This window comes from Plectropomus leopardus, chromosome 22 (assembly GCF_008729295.1).
Source record: "Plectropomus leopardus isolate mb chromosome 22, YSFRI_Pleo_2.0, whole genome shotgun sequence".
Lineage (NCBI taxonomy): Eukaryota > Metazoa > Chordata > Actinopteri > Perciformes > Serranidae > Plectropomus > Plectropomus leopardus.
In genome coordinates this window covers 22780627-22798598 of record NC_056484.1, presented here as the reverse complement: position 1 = coordinate 22798598, position 17972 = coordinate 22780627, and the positions used below count along the sequence as shown (strand labels likewise).

At 38.1% G+C, this 17972-nt stretch overlaps 1 protein-coding gene across 4 annotated transcripts in view; it reads right to left on the bottom strand.

Annotated features, from left to right (window-relative positions):
• Positions 1-17972, bottom strand: part of lmo3 (LIM domain only 3) — a 68403-nt gene that overhangs the window by 46252 nt on the left and 4179 nt on the right. For 2 of the 4 annotated variants that reach the window (XM_042511347.1, XM_042511348.1), the window contains exon 2: positions 11303-11516. In XM_042511347.1, coding sequence (XP_042367281.1) covers positions 11303-11508 — 206 coding nt within the window. In that variant the 5' untranslated portion in view covers positions 11509-11516. Of the gene's footprint in view, positions 1-11302; positions 11517-16264; positions 16319-17800; positions 17814-17972 lie in introns of those variants that run through there. The other 2 variants (XM_042511349.1, XM_042511350.1) reach the window with 2 other exon arrangements.

Genomic DNA, 17972 nt, shown 5'->3' with positions numbered 1-17972 from the left:
ATTCGCTCTGACACTGACTACTCTTTTGCTGCTTCCTCTCTCTCTTTTTTGTGTGTGGGTTTTTATTTTTCATAACTAATCACTGCTGAGTGATGTGTCCTGCTGCTCTTACATCATTATCAGTAAAGCTACATTAGCCAGTGTACAGTTAGCAGCACTCACTCCTGCAGGCCGAGGAGAAGCCTGTCAGAAACTTGGACATGTGCTAGTTATTAACCCTTTGAAGCCTGAGCAAACTAGCTTCAATCCTTTAAAAGCATGGAAAGAAGGCAAGGAGAAACTTAAAAATAAATGGCTAAAGAATTAGCAAGAAATTAGTGAAAAGCTACAAGAAAAGTACCTTAAAATAAGCATCAAAAAAAGGAAGGTAAAACATAACACCCGATCTTTTAAAAAAGAAAGAAAATTTAAAAAAAAAAAATTCTTCCTATAACGTAATTTTAAATATATGTTGTAAGATTTATAGATATAGTTTTCTGATCATTTTTCCCTTGGTTTTTTTTTTTTTGATAATCCAATAATCCCCACCAGTTTATTATAGGGCATTTTTTGTTACCTTTTACCTTTTTCTTTTTTTGCAATTTGTGAGACTTTTCTTGCCAAGTTGCACATTGCATTTCATCCCATGTATTCACAAGAAATCTAACCAAATTTCTCAGGTTTCAATGCTTATGCAAGGCATCTGAATGCACCACAAAACTAATGTCAATCCAGGTGTTAAATGGTATTCATAGTGGCCAGGGCTTGAAATAATACAAGCATTTGCACAACAGTGCATGTAAAGTTTCCGAGTTGGTACAGCTGCCAACTCTCATGCACTAGGCTGACTTTTTACACACTTTCAAACTGGAAACAAAACTATTACTTATATCTGATAAGTCTGCGGACTAAAGAAGACACTGAAAGAGTTAGCTCTAACAGAATATTTCAACACGGTAGCCGGTTCACACACTTTCTTATGGTGCAGCTAACAATTTGTTCCAACAACCCAGAGTGCACAAAATTGAAAAATCTGTTTCATCTACTATGATCTACAATACAAAGCCCCTAAAGTCCTGACAGTTTTTTTTTTATCTTGTGTATGCAAATAAGCCCATTATCTCAAGCTAATAGGCAAATATACCTTGAGTGCACAAAATAAAAATTAAAAAATAACATTCCGGCACTTCAGGGGCTCCATAGCACGGGTCTCCAAATCAGTAAAGATCCACTTTTTATCTGTTTCATCTACTACTGTGTGGATATAGTTACAGTTTTAGCACAAAAAGCTTCCACATTTTTCATATATAAATACAAAAAAATGTATTATGTTTCAATAGGGAGAATAATAAGTGACATGTGCCTGTTATTACCACTTCCAGCTCACATTTAATCTCTACAAGCCATAAAAAAAGGGGTATTGATGATACAAAGTTCTTACAGGTGATTTTTTGTTTATATATTTTTTTGTCTTGTGTTAGTTAAGTTAACCTACAAGACATTTAACTTGACTACACAAAATAAAAAGAATGCCAACTTTTGGCACTGTAGGGACTCCGTAGAGGGGCCGCTGAATCAGTGGAGTGGACGTTGAAAAGGTTCAGAATCGGCCCTTAAACACTTCATTTGAACGTGTGCGTCTGAGCTAAAGGGAAAAAAAAGTATATTTTGCTTTACTTTGTGAGTAATCACACAGCGAACAGTTTTTTATATTAAAGGTGTGACATGTGTTCATAGGGAAGAATGTATCTAAATGAGATTTCTGAAAAGAATAGATGAGTTTCAGACAGCCCGAGCCTTTCCTCCTCACTCCCTGCCGCTCCCCGGAGATAAAGCTTGACTTGATGTCACAGTCACGCCTGACGCCGACATACAAACTGACAACGCGTCATAAGCCCGATGCAAGATGAAAAAAAGATACATTTTTCATTTACATTTACATACATGGTTATACAAGGTGGCTGTAGACTGCAAAGTTGATTCTGGAGGAGGAGGAGGAGGAAAAATGCAAGTTATTACACTGAACCATGCTCTACATGTTGGTTATCTCTCACTGATAGCCAGCTTTCCAAAACGTTAATAAATCCAGCCATGTTGACGGCTCTGTGAGTTTGCTTGCATTTACAATCTTAGTAAAACCACTGTAGAGGAAAATTGAAGTTGGATTAAAAAAATGAATGAATAGATAGATAAATAAATAAGTGTTCTCCTGGTGCTGTCTTTAAAATGGATGCCTGGAATTTACAGTTTTCCATTAACTGATGCCCAACAGCTTTTTCACGCCTGCACCCGGCCTTGGAGCCAGCGCTGGTGCTGTGTGTGTGTGTGTGTGTGTGTGTGTGTGTGTGTGTGTGTGTGTGTGTGTGCGGTGGCACTCAGCAGGCCGCCGTGCCGCAGTCTTCATTTTCTCAGCGTTTTTTAACTTAAATGTGTCAGTCTGTCTGCTCTCCTCCCCTCCTCTGGGCTTTCAAACATTATCGCCGTGCAGTGCGAAAATCACACATCAGCATAAACAGTGGTGTCGCGCTATTACCAGTATCATCAATGGAGGCTTTGGTTTCAAAGGGATCATTTGTTGATAAAATGTTCTTGCTGCATTCCTCCATATTCAGAGAGAGCAAAGCACAAATCAAGCTCCGGGAGATAATACCTGTAATTATGTTTGCAGTCGCAGCTTTATGAAGGCACGGTCTTGGTTTACACACACACACAAATTCCTCCCTGTACATCACATTTGATCAAGTTTTTCCTTCCCCGTATTCCTCAGTTGTTTGTTGCGATAAAGGATTATTATTTCTCTGCTGGTGGGATCACATCGCTCATGGTTGTAGACCCCTGAAGAATTCTATTAACCCTGGTTATGTCAGGCCTAATAACATGCCACCCTGCTAAGCAGAAAAGGATTGACTTGGAGAAGAGGTGGAGGGGGGAGGGGGGGGGGGGGGGTGTAATGAAGGCCCAAATAATTTGCTGGTAAAGCCAACAGAATATAAAAACGCACTAAATGTGGAGTCATCCTTATTTTTTTCTCTCCTGTTGCTAACCTGGGCTGACACACGGAGATAAACATAAGTAGAAATAATATATTTGAGCTTTTGAGTAAGGGAATGTGTGTGTGTGTGTGTGTGTGTGTGTGTGTGTGTGTAAAATTGCATTGCTTTGTGAAGCTGCAGCCATTGATTGCCTCAGTGATGGAGCCGGGCCCTTTTTTTTTTATTTTTTTATTCTTTGTTGCTCTGCAGATCAGATGTGGAGTACTGCGGTTTGCTATATTTGCCATTCATTAGCCAGCAGTGAGGAGATGTCAGGGCGCATTCGCAGGCGGGCCACTCGCGTGATAGCGAGCGTCAAATCAATTCAGTCACCTTGAACTTTGGAGATGAAAGAATAACATGTTGGAATTGGTCTTCCTCTTAGCCTGCACGCCTGTTCGGAGGCGCTCGGCCCCGAGCTGCTATACTGTATGCATTGCTGTTTGGGAAAACAATGTCCACATCGACTGATTCTGTGATGACATTTACAGTTTTTGTTCTGAAGCTTTGCTGCGCTGTAGCCAGCAGGGCAAGAAAAGGCTTTTGGACACTTTTTAATGGACCTGGTGCTGAAATTGAGCTTTGAATAAAGTTACACGAGACTATAAGCCTTTTCAAACTGAGGACAAAACAAAAAAACTAAAAATACAGGATATTTGTCAACCATCTTTTTGTGTTCAAACTAGGCTTGGGTGGTTTTCAGCTTTTCAGACTAATGAATACATGATAGAACCTCAGAAAATGTTAAGAAAACCAATATTATCACACCTATGTTCCTCATTAATCCCTTGAAACCCAAGCAAATTGACTTGATTTCTTTAAAAACATGAGAGAGAGGCAATGAGCAGCTTAAGAGGAAATGAATGAAAATTTGCAAGAATTTTCTTCTTTTTAAGTAAAAGAAAATTACCTGAAAATTTACAACAAAGAAACAAAAAAAGACCTGAAAATATCATGCAAATGTAAATTAATATAATGTAATTATGATGATTATATAGACGTTCTCTAGATTCTTTTTTTTTAACCTAGATATCTTTCTCTAGCTTTTTCTTTTTTATTTTTTTCTAAATCCTTTTTGAACAATTTTTTTACAAGTTGCAGTTATATTTGCTTTTCCCCCCTGTTTTTGGAAGAAATCTAACCAACTTGTTGGGGATTCAAAGGTTTAAATATCTGTGAAACACATCTAAAAGCAGCACAATAAAAGTGATGTCCATCCAGGTTTCAAAGGGTTAAACAGAGAAATACAACTGTATAGCTTTTGAATTAAACTTTCTCTCTTTCACAAAAGACTGACAAGGCTTTAATGCTTCATTGACTCATCATAACACACTCAATTCAAACTCAACAGAAACAAAATAAAAGTCACCCAAACCGTCTTTGTTATTTGTGAGCAATCTAGTCAGTAAGTCCGCTGTTCCAACAATCACCAGCTCTGGTTTGGTCAAAATATATCCTTAATGCACCAAGTGGACGTAAAAAACAAGCCTATTTTTCTACACTCTCTTTCTGCCTGCTGGCCGCCGGCTGTTTACAGTCCTGTAACTTAGCTTAGCTGAATGTTCCGCCAGTGGAGACTGGAGACTGAGCTCTGATGGTGCCTGCTGTGCACTACATACAATGAATTTATAAGAAAATGGAGCACCTGTATTTATGATGGTACTGGAAAAAAAAAATACCGTTAGGATTTCTGAATACCCTAGCATACCATAATACCGTGATACCGCCCAAGTGTGGTTAAAACCTTACACCCCAAGATCAACACCAATAACTGTGTGACATCCATTACACCAAAAATTAAATGCTCGCACCGACACACAATGATTGAGTCATTGTTTTTACTACAATAAACCTACATTCAACTCTACACACTGCAAAATAGCTCATTATTCTAACTGTGCTTTTCCTCTGACTATTTTTGTTTGGTCTTAAAAGATCGTAAGATATCCAAGGACTGCAATAAGGGAAAATCTACCACCATTCTGTATTTTTCATTGTTAACAAATGTCATTAAAAGACCTGAACCATCAGTGTGTTGGTCCATCTTTCAACACGACAATTAGTTCCTCTTAGGTAAGTTTTTAAAAAGTTTTTTCCAAAAACAGAAGGTCACTGTAGTTTTTAGCGAACATTAAACAAACAGGACGAAATGGTTCATTTGTTGGGGACTGTTTTAAGCAGTGGATATTTGGTGCTCTAAGTGAGTATTTGTGGCAGCAGGATGGTGTGTGTGGGACTGAGTCAAAATAAACTACAGTTTGTATTCATGGTAATGATGGACCCAGTTCAACAGTAATTTTAGGGTTAGATTTGTCACTGAGTAGAGTTATATATCTGGTCTGTGTATGTGTGCGTGGCAAAAAAAAAAGGCAGCCTTTATAGCCAAAAAATGCAGTACTTTATGTCCATCCTTTACTGGTTACCAGGATTTTTCCATTGGTGTCATCAGAAATTCCCCTAAAAAGCAGTTCACTGAACATTGCAAACAAAACTCTACACACACATTACTGTGTCTCTGTGTAATTGTGTAGCATCAGACTGACCACCAGCTGTGGTGCTGACTGAAGCTTCTGTACAACCCAACAAGCCCTGTGAAGACATTTACAGTGAGCACCCTAATATTTAGCTTGTGGAAACTGAGCTAACTAATCACATTCTGCAACAAAATGAGGACACACACAAAAAAAAGAAAAGAGAGGGTCTGCTCCTGCCCCGGAAGACTCACACATACACTCCTCCACACAATTATTTCACACAAAACTACAGTAAATCACTACAGTTATTCTGCTGTCAGACATTTGAAGTGCTTTACTCTTTAGCTGCAGGCTTAAAAAGTATGCACTGTGAACCTTATTAAGTAGGAATAAATTTAAAAACAGTCTCACAGAAATATGTGCAATAGACACAACCTCTTAACAAAGAACAGAGAACAGAAGAAATACTTATGTTTAGGAAAACTGCATGGGACACACGTGATGTAACTTTATGTAGTTTGTGTTGTTACCTAAGTATATTCATTGTATTTTGTATAGTTACATAAAGTCTGCAAAGTTACAAAACTACCTTAACGTTCACACCGGACACAAACAGCAGTTTCCCGGTTGAAAGTCCATGTTTATTTGACCAGTCCATGCCCACTCCCACCTGCCTAAACTTTCTCAGTCTTTACATTTAATGTGTTTCGACCACAAAAACAAAAAGAAAAAAAAAGATTCTCATGGACTTTGTATTGGCATTGTTTTCAATGTTACCAGCACGTAACTTTCACACATTTTGTGTCCATTTCACAAATTTCTAAGAGACAGGGCTGAAATATAACATAAATAAATATTAAATTGAACTCTGGGTGGGCTAATACATAGAATTAAAGGACTCAGATTGTTATGCAGAAAAAATATTATCTTACTATTTAACAACACTTTGATGATGGGATGTCTATTAGCCACTGACAGTGTTGCACGTCATCTAAAGTGGGCTGCAAGCACGGCCGACTGTGAGGAAAGGAGGAAGCGCAAAGCGTATTCAGTCTATTAATCACATTGTTAAAGTACATAATTTGCAATTAAGCTGTTGCTAAAGTAAACATTAGATGTTATAATACCTGTACATGTCGAAATATCATATGAAAGATTTACAGCTTCTACTCAGGATTTTTGCAAAAATATCCATCCATCGGAATGGACGGTGGATCTAAATGTCAGCAGAAAATGATTAGGGGAAATGCAGTTTATATAGGCTTTTATTGCATCTTATTAATTATGTTAATTTTTTATATTATATTATATAAATTATTCATGAAAAAGAAATAATGTCACATTTTTTGTTTAAAAAAAAGAAAATTTATTGTCATTTTTGCTTTTAGGAGATTTCTGCGACAGGATTTTTTTTTTTTATATCCTACATACATACATACATACATACATATATATATATATATATATATATATATATATATATATATATACACATAAACACACACACACATATATCAGCATATTTAGAGTAGCATTGACTTTGTTTTTTGACATTTCACATTTTACCCCTGCACACACACACACACACACACACACACACACACACACACACACACACACACACACACACACACACACACACACACACACACACACACACACACACACTTAGTCTTTTGCTCAAGGACACCTCAACATGTGGACCCTCCAGTTAATGGATGACCCTAGCGGCCATCTGAGCAACAGTCATGACCGCATTACCCTCGCTTATTTTTTCAGCCATGTGTTTCTATATGAAAGTATAAATACATGTAGCTGGAAACACACTTTACTTAACAATAAAAAGTGTCTGCACCTGCCTGACTGCACATCCAGCCAGTGTGAGTGCTCAGGCTGAGTAAGTGAGCCTGACTGCAGGCTGATAATCCCTCAAAACCTTTTGGTTATTCTCTGGCTGAAAGCATGTTAGTCTACAGCGCCTAACAGAGTGTGCCGTGGCCTGCACACACACACACAAAAAACACACACACCGTCTGACATACATTTTCTAACCAACCACTTACTTGGTCTAAAAACAATGTCAACAAAATCAGCTTTTTAGAATGTATTTAAGCAGACAAATTCTTAAATCTTACTATAATATGACTTTTTAATGTTATTTTGGACATCATCCAATAGTATGAAAGTCATAGTATAATTTATCGTCCAAAATCACATTAAAAAGAAGTCACAGTATGATATACTATGTAGAATGACAGAGACCAGCCATAGTATTGTGTGTCTTTAAAAACAGCACCAAAACATTGTAGTATAGTATAAAATGGTTTTAAAAAAATGATAGTATAGTATGTTTTCCAAAATAGCATAAAAAGTCATAGTATAATATGTTCTCCCAAATTACATTAGAAAAGCCATAGTATGGTATGCTATCCAAAACAGCAAAGAAAATACTGTCATCCCTTTGTGTTTTTAACACATTCACGTCAGTCAATATCAAAACTGCAGCGGATGTTTTAAATTGATAGTAACTTTAATCTTCTACAGTCTTGTCTCTCAGAAACCAGCTCGCCTCACATCTTTCTCCAGCTGAATGGCGGTAAATCAGAATTCACTATATGTGTACAGCATGTCTGCGGAAAGCTCTACACGTGTCAGGCCTCCATAAACTACAAATCCCTATGTAAACAACTTTAAAGCCTGCAGCTGTTTGTCTCTCAGCAGGTCTCAGTACGACCAGCAAAACCCAGGCAGCTCGGAGGAGAAAAATCATCTTGTACTGCCTGACTGAAAAAACTCCATCTTAACCTCACTTGCTAATGTGTGTGTGTGTGTGTGTGTGTGTGTGTATAATTTTGCATTCAAAAATAGGGACAAATATGGTTATCAAAGGTACATTAATACCTCTGATAAATTCTAAGAAAACAGTCATATAAACTAAAACTAAATAATGAATAAAAAATAAAATAGGAAAAGCGTTGAAATAATCCCTCTTCCAGTTCACATACTATACCTTTTTAAAGGTTACTAGACCTTTTTTAATACATGTAAGTATAAGTATACTCACATGTATTACTAAAGAGTTTGTTAAAGATGCAAAAACAAAGTTAAGGTTCAGCAATGAGGGCACCCTTTGGTTGATGTATGCGTCACAGATTGAAACTTCAAATATCATTTTGACTAGGTATTCTGCTAACTGATACAAACATTAATCAACTGTAATGCAGGACTTAAAAAACACACTGTACTCCTGCAAATAAAAACTTAAACCTTCTGTGAATATACACACACTGTCTGTTCCAGAGAGTAAACCAGTAAGTGAACTCCAGCAAATAAATTCATTTGAGACAACAATCAGTTGCGATGAATTGGGTTCCCACACATTTCAATGGACAAAATTTCCAAACGTTTCCATGACTTTTAAAGAACCCAAAAAGTTGTCACAGACTCATTTTTGAGCTTTGTTACGTCAACAGCTACAGGAAAATTATTTGCCATTCTGTTCTATTATGTGGAAGATTGTACATTGAACATTATTGTAACAACAAATTCTATGACTTTTCCAGGCCTGGAATGTGTCTGCAAAAATTCATGACTTTTCCAGGTTTTTAATAACCTCAGGAACATTGAATAAAGGCTTATGCTTTCTATCTGTGTTCACCCTCTACCACATTGCTGGGTGGGCGGGCACATATGAAATAGGGATATTTGGGAACAAAGTGAGCTATCTGGAGTGATGGTAATGACTCCTTGCATTTGTTTATGCAACTTGTCTTCTCAAATTCAGTCAACTTAAAATTTTAAGGCAGCCTGGGCACTAGCTTTTTTTGTTAAAGCAAAAAGGGTTTTTTTTTTCGTGTAACAAAAAGTTTGGAATCATTGTAAGTTGAAATTATCTCCTAAGTTCTTTGTGTTCCTTTTGAAAATAAATCAAATAAAGGTGAGATTTTCTATGCAGTTGCAGTGCAGCCTACCGCGAAAGTGTCTGAAAGGTTGGGAACATGGCTTGCCTTGACTAAAAACTGAGTCAACGCTACTTTGTGTAAATATTTATCGTTACACTTTATAATTTTCCAAGTGTTCCATTTTGCTGATGCTCTTTTAAGATCACAATTGCTGTCAGTTTCACTAAAAACGTGGTAAGTGGCCGTACTTCAAAGTTGGAATGTTTCTCACCCTTTTGAAACCTTGAACCACATATTGTTTTTATTTCTTGCAGAAACATGGGGAGAAGGTAATGAGCAACTTAGCAAAGCCTGGACCTGAAGTTAGGAAGAAATCAGTGAAAAAGATACAAAAAAAATTACCTGAAAATAAGCAAAGAAATAATAATAATAACATTTAAATAAAAAGGAAAGAAAAGTGGGGGAAGTGCTAAAAGTAAATAAATAAAATAAATACATTTGCATCTATTTATTTGTGTAACGTAATCTTAAATATATAATTATATTAATTATAAATATAGTTTTCTGGACATTTTTGTGATCATTTTCTGATTATCCTCACCCCTTTTAAGAAACTAATTTTCAGATAATTTTTTTGTCACCTTTTATTAGTTTCTCGCCATTGAAATTCACAATTCTTGTCAAGGTAGTCATTGCCTTTTCACATGTTTTAGAAAGAAATCCCACCAGTTGACTTGGGTTTTAAAGGTTTAAATACACAAGAGAAATGACGTTGATCCAGATTTCAGACGGTTAAGACAAAGGTAAATTCTACATGTATATAAAACTCAATTCACCTTAATTCACCCTAAATGTTTCCTCATTGTCAAACAGGCCTGGCTCTGATTAAAAAAGGCAGCATATTTGAAGCTAATTTGAGACTGTGAGAGGCAGATAAAGAGAAACAGAACAAAAACATAATTTATGGAAATTGAGTCACATGAGACTCCTTAGACGCTTCTATTGATGTTTGCTGAATAAAAAAAAAAAACAATGGTAAAGTACAAGAGAAAGCTAGCAAAATATACACATATATTTAACTCATTTTAAAAGCCATACCATCGTTTACATGTCAAATTTACGGCTGTCTAATTTAACCATTTCAAATCTTAACAAGCTGGCTTGTTTTACTTTAAAAACATGGAAAGAAGTCAATGAGCCAAAAGTGAAATAAAGAAAATTACCTGTGTTTACAAAGAAAGAAGTAAAACAACAACAAGAAGATTTGGAAAAGTGCTTAATAATTAAAATAGTTCTGTAACAAAACTTTAAATATGTAATCATGACGATTACAAATATATATTTTCCCTAGCTTTATTCTTTTTCCCTAGCTTTTTTTGTTTTTATTCCAAATATATTCATTCATTGCAATTTGGAAAAAGTACAAGAAATTTCCTTAAAAATGTGTTTTAAAGAAAAGAAGAGAAACAAGATTTGGAAAAGTGCTTAAAAAAGTATAATAACTCTGTAACATCATTGTAAATATGTAATAATGATGATTACAAATATGTGGAACATGTCTTACCTGTTTTTGAAAGAAATCACAGCAGTTTGCTTAAGGTTTAAAGGTCTAAACACTTGGGAAAAGTGTCTGAAAGCAGCAGGAGAGGAGTGAGTTTGAAAGGGTTAAATGAGAGTAGATCATTGATGGCACGTGGCAAGTTGAGGCCTTAAAAAAAGGTCACAGGCCAAAACCAAAAGACATCGTCTGTCCTCCATTTCATATGATAAAAAGCAGCTCACACTGGACTCTAAATGTGTGTAAAGTGTGTTTCAGTGAGGTTACATGGCGTGCACACACCGTGCACACTGCGACCACACCGGGTGTTATCTGGATGTATGCAGTCACACGCCACTCAGACGCCGTCTTTCTTACCGTAGGTAGTCTCTCCGGCACAAGATGAGGTTGGCTTTGGTGTAGAGTGTGGAGCCCACCTCACCCAGCCTGCAGTCGCAGCAGGCACACTTGAGGCAGTCCTCGTGCCAGTACTTATCGAGGGCCTTCAGCAGGTAGCGGTCCTTGATCTTCCGGTTGCAGCCGGCACAGCCTTTTGGCTTGGTGTCCGGCTGGACGGAGAGCATTTGTATACCTGCGAGAAGCACAGAGAGATGTGTCAGACACTCGGGCAAACGCTTCCTTATGGCGAAAGAAAGAAAATTCTAAGACCAGATGCAGCTAAATGATCAAGCAAGGAGTTAAAAATACGCTTTAACATGTAGGATATTTTTTCAGAAGAGACATGACGACAGATAAGTGAAGCAAAACGCAGTGAGTGTGTTCATTTTGCTTCTCGATGTTAACAGCAGTGGTGGTATGAAACCAATATTCATATTTAACATAAATTCAAAGTAAGACTTTAATGAAATAAGACACAAGCATAGTACTTTAAAAAAAGATTTTAACCTAGACTGTATTACAGCAACACTGTAAAAACAACCTATATCTTTTAACTTTATTTTTAAAAAAAAATTTTAAGATGACTGAATTTGAGAAGACATGTTGAGGTATTTTTGATATGATTCAGTCAACTTTAAAATCAAGGCAGCCCAAACTTTTTTTTTACTTTTTAAGTTAAAACAAATAGCTTCTTTTTACAGTAAAATTAGGTATCACATACTCTACACAACTCACATTTTCAGCACATTATACGTGAAAATACATGTCATCTTTTTGTCTCTCGCATACAAAAACTCTGAGGGACAAAAATCTTAAAGTGTGGGTCTAGAATCATGTTCCACAAAGTACACAGAGCTGAGTGTCAGTTCCACACAACTCTCAGGAGGTTTTCAGTGTGTTCAAACTGTAAAAAAATAAATTACGTATACTCAAAAAGTTAGGGACTGTTCATTATTTATGAGAGGGGAGGGCATGGTGCAAAATGGGGCAGGCACTTCAAATATGTTTCAAGCGCTGGGAAGTAAGTTATTTCTTTTGGTTTGTTTTTTTTTTTTTTTTTTTTTTTTTTTAGGAATATTTATCTTCAATTGCTTATATTTTGTATTTATTTGAGATTCCCTTGGAAGCCCCAAACTTGCAAGTCGGTTTGAAAAGCATGTTTTCTTCCAAACTTTCCAAAATCACATCATCTATCACAGCTAGAGAGTGTGAAATGGTGGTTGTTTATGGCTATTTATGTTTATTTATATTTAACTTTGCGGTCATGATATTTTTTTGAAAAAAATGAATTCACACCCCAGCCAACGCCCTGCAATGATAAGTAAGAACAGTCCCTTAATAGGCAGACTTTGAAGATCTGCCTTTGCCTGCTTTATAAGGAGCTACACAAAATACAACAAAGTGTGAGTAATGAGAGAGCTTCGGGAAGACCTCGGAAAACCAAACAAATCAAAAAAAGTTTTAAAACTCTTTTTTCAAGTTGAAGTTCCAAATGATCAGTGTCTTAATTCAAAACTACACATTAAATCTGATTTTGTGTTTGGAGAGTTAAAATTCAGTATACTACAAAGGTATAAGAGGAAAAAAAAGTAACGCGCACTGAAGTTGGTCCATAAATAAGGGGAAAAAAGCAAATGTTGATATGCATACTAGAAATTACTTCTTTTTTTCTTCTTTTTTTAGTGTGGAGTTGCCCCACAATGCTATTTACGAATTTAACTATTTGAAACCTGAGCAAACTGGCTTGATTTCCTTCACAATCTTTTTTCCCTAGTTTTTAAAAATATATTTTTAAACCTAATAATTGTTTAGAGTTGTGGAACATTTCCCACGTTTATGAAGAAAGTCACACCAGTTTGCTCTGGGTTCCAAGTTTTAAGTTGTTTAAAATTGTGAAAAGCGTGTGAATGCAACACATGAAAACTGACATTTCCCCAGCTTTCAAAGGGTTATTAATGGAGTTCCAGTTAATATGTGGTGTGGATTTGGGGCAGGCCTGTGGTAGATATAAAGAATATTTCTAATGATAATCAAAATGAACATTTCCAGTAAGAAATGTTGTACTTGAGACGGGCCGCACTTCGTGTTAAATTTTTGTAGAAATAGGTGACTGGCACATTAGCCGAAATGGAGGACTTTGGCGTGTAAAGACAGAAACACTCCACTCTGGATGGAGGATAGCTGCAGGACTGATCTGGCAATACAGGTGGAGGTCATTTCAGTGTGGAAAACACACATTCACAGTGTTGTTACAGATGCTAATAAATGTCACTTTATTTTATTAGAATTTGAAGTTTTATTCAAAGAATACTTAACAAAATTCTGAATCAGCAGCCGAGATTAAAAAGTCGTTCATCGTTGCTGTAAAATAGCAGCAAAGGAGTGAAAGACGACGATGTGGATGCAGTCAGAACACTAACAGCACAACAAGCAGCCCACACAGACACAAAGCCACAGTTTCACATTTCTTCCCGGACCCTTTTTTTCTTCTTTTTTTTTTTTTAACGTTGACCTCCTCTGTGTTTAAAGGGGCGTGGCTACAGGCTTTGGGCTTTGCAGCGGCCTGCATTGTTTGGCCTGAGCTGACTGTGGAGAGCCTTTTGTTGGCCCATTGGGGGCGAGGAGGTGGGGGGACAATGTGGCTTCGCACCAGGCCTGGAATTAGTATTCTCCTATCATTCCCTGAGGAGGGGCACACACCCCTGCTCCCCTTTGTCTCCCATTCACAACACACATACACACACACACACACTCAATACGGTATAGTTTTAGTCATTTTTAAATACGGAAACTTTCCTTTTCCTATTTTAACTCAAACATGTCAGTCGGTACATTTATTTAATTGTCGTTCTTCACCATTTTTCAAGAAGAAAAGGTGGAGAATGACAACTACTCAAACCGCCACTGCTGATGAAAAAACTTTTTGGGATGCTATCTCTTCCTTCCTCAAAGTCAGTCAATAATTTCACAACAATTAAAAAACTTGTTGCATCACAGTGAATTTCGTAACACTCTTTAAAAGTGCGTGTGAATGTAATTGCAAGTGCTGACTGATTTGAACTGACCACACAACACTGAAACAAACTGCTGTAAAAAAAAAAAATACAACCAAATTCAGCCAGTAATGTCACCAAATTACAGCAAAACACTGAAAATCTTAATGCCTTTTGGAGCCAATACAGTTAACACAAACAGCAGGCTGCTGTGTGATTTTTCAACACTATGCTCTATTTTTCATTCTCCCAGGAGTCACATGCAGAGTAGCTACAGTGTGACACTGTAAACCATGTTTTCTCTTCCTTCCTGAAAGCCGGTGGGTTCCATTAATTTACAATCAAAGTACAAAAACTTCAAATTTGTTGTATCTCTGTTTATTTCAAGTAATCTCTTAAAACTGTGTGTGAATGCAGTTGTTAGTGCAGACTGATTTGCACTGACCTCACAAACTGCTGTATAAATACATCCAAATTCTAACAGTAATGTACTGTTTTTTTAAAAATACAGTAAAACGCTGAAACAGTAGTATGATTTCGCAGCCTTTTGCATTTTGTTTTCATCTGACCAGAAGTCACATGCAAGTTAGCAACAATATTTCACTCTAAACTTCACATGTTACAGTAGAATACTGAAGCACATTTAATGTTTTCTCTTTCTTCCTGGAAGCCAGTGGGCTTCATTTATTTCTCTCCAATTAATGTACAAAACCTTGAAAGTTGTTACATCACTGTTAATTTCATGTAATCTATTAAAACTGCGTGTGAATGAAGTTGTAAGTGCAGACTGATTTGCACGGATGCACAACACTATAACAAATTGCAGTAAAAATATGGCCAAATACTTACATTAATGTACTTATTTTTACTCTTAAATACAGTACAACACTGTAAATCTTGATGTGTTTTACAGCCAAAACAACTGTTAACATAAACAGCAGGCTGCTGTGCAGAAATACAGCATTATGCAGAATATTTTCATTTGACCAGAGGTCACATGCAGATTAAAATGGAAAACTTTACATTCTACAAATGAATGCAGTAATAAACGTTTTATTTCGTCCTTCCTGGAAACCAGTGGGTTGCATTAATTCCAGTATAATTTAGTACAAAAGCTGAAAAAGTTGTTGCATCTAAATTTGTTTCATGTCTTCCCTTAAAACTGCGTGTGAATGCCGTTGTAAGTGCAGACTGATTTGCTCTGACCAAACATCACTATAAAATACAGCCAAATACACAGTAATATACTGTTGTGTTTTGTTAACATAAACAGCAGGCTTATGTGTGATATTATAGCACTATGCAGTATTTTTCATTTGATCAGAAGTGACATACAATGCAGATTGGCTACAGTATTACACTGAAAACCTTGAATCCTACAGCTGTTACTGCAGTTGTAAGTACAGACTGATTTGCACTGACCACACAACACAACACTATCACAATAACATGGCTAAATTCTAATGTGCCGTTTTTCCAAAATACAGTAAAACTCTGTAAATCTTGATGCTTTTTGAAACCAAAACAACAGTTAACATAAACAGCAGGCTGCTATATGATTTTTCAGCATAATGCAGTATTTTTCATTTGTTCAGAAGTCACATGCAGGTTAGCTACACTGGGAACCTCACATTCTACAGCAGAGTACTGTGATAAATATACTGTTGAAGTAAATAACAGTAGGGTGTTGGTAACTACATCTGTAGTAGTTTTAACGTATTTTTTCAGTAAGAATGTTTCAGTGTGTGTTTCAGTGTAGTCTGAGATGGACACCTCAAGCAGGTTTCAAGTTTCTGCAAGTTGCAGTCTAGTGTTGAAAATAAATAAACTGATGGCTACCTTGAAGCAGAGGAAACACTTGTTTCAAACTTAGTTTCAGAAAAACTGAATAAAGCATGCAAACCACTGCTGATGCCTATAATTACAAAACTCACACATATTTCCTCACCTGCCACGCATGATATACAGATAAATCTATAGTGCAGAATGGTTTGCGGAGGCATTATCAAACAGGTTGCAGAGCAGCGTGAGCAGCTCAGCTCATTTGTTCCAGCGCGTTGGGGCTGTTGATTTGTTAATTGGCTGGATTTGGAGGAGCAGGGCGCGCGGCTGCTCGGCCGGCTGCTCTCCGCTGCGCCTGTTCAGCGGCACTGATCCGTCCAGCCTCGTTAACACTACAAAGTCCCCGGCTACTCATTACCAAACCAAAAGAAGGGAAGAGTTTCGACTCCCCCCTTCTCTTTTTTTTTTTTTGCTGTGCAATCAACTCGGAGAAGCATGGCAGGAATTCGACCACTTCGCTCTTCCGATTGCGGAGGGGAAGCGCTCAACAAAAGCTTCATTTTTTCCATAAAGGAGAGGAAATCACAGCTGCTCGGAGCCCCCTAATGATATCTGTTTTGTTTGCGCGCCGGCTCGTATCCTCCCTTTCCCCCCTCTCTCTCTCTCATTGTAGAGCCTTGGAGCTGCGCGTCCTCGGCCACATGTATCATCATCCGAGCCCGGAGCGGATGGAGGCTTGATGGAGGGGGGTTAGCGCGGAGAATAGCTTGCTATTTCAGTCCCAGCTGTTCGCCAACGAGATGCTGACATTTCACCCTATCAGTTTAATTACTGTTGCCATGGCAGCGGAGTGCTGGTAAAGGCCAATAACGGATTTAACGCAGCGACTCAATTTGCCACGCAGCTCTGACAAGCAGCACATATCATGATCGAAGCATCTCCGAAATGTCTTAATGAAAGGTTATCACACGTTAGCGGAGCAACAGCGGGTCACATGTGGAACGACGCAGAGAGATGCTGCAACACACTTCAACACACATGAAAAATGCATACAAAGTGCGCGTCTTACCGAAACTTTTCTCCCTTTTCTGCATTTGTTGAACCGCTGAAGCACCACCATGCAACCCGGAGCCGCCTGGTCCCGGAGAGCAGCTGTCTGCACCAGGCTGAGAGGGGAGGGGGGGGGGGGGATCAGGCTTTGTTAGAGAGCGAACAATCCAGCACGGCGACCAGCGAGGAATAAAAAGGAGAGAGGGGGGAAACACCGGGTGATATAAAAAAAAGAAAAGGAGAAAACGTAGGAGCTTCTAGGGCGAGCTGATCGCTGCCGTGCGGTCGTGTGAGAGCACGTTTTATCGCCCACCGGAGATGTATGCGCGGAGAGATGCAGGCAGCGAATGACAGGACGACAAAGAGATGCTTCCCCCTCCGCGCCGCAGCCACCATCTAATCCTACTGGCCACAGAGCACAGCGGCTCCTGCTGCACGCTGCTTCGCTAATCAGCGCTTTGACGTACCACCGGGCACCATGCACACAACAGAGACCCTGCCACCGGTCCGCTACCCCAGCAGCACCACCGCATTTTCACTCACATTTATTTCAGTCCCATCCGTGCGCGCATGGAATCCTTTTAAACATTTAAGTATTTTTCCTCAAGATTTTTTTCCTCAAAAATGTCAAAATAGTCTCCTGCTCACTCACCTTTCTCAACAAGTTTACGCAGAAGCCTCAACTCCAGCAGATTCCGCTACAGATCCCCTCCGTGCGCAAAAAGTTCACCAAACTGACATCGCGCCGCGCGCCGCGCTGATCTTCAGGATGGAGATAATGAGCTCCACATGGATCACAGCGTCCGGTTCGGAGGAGAGCAGCC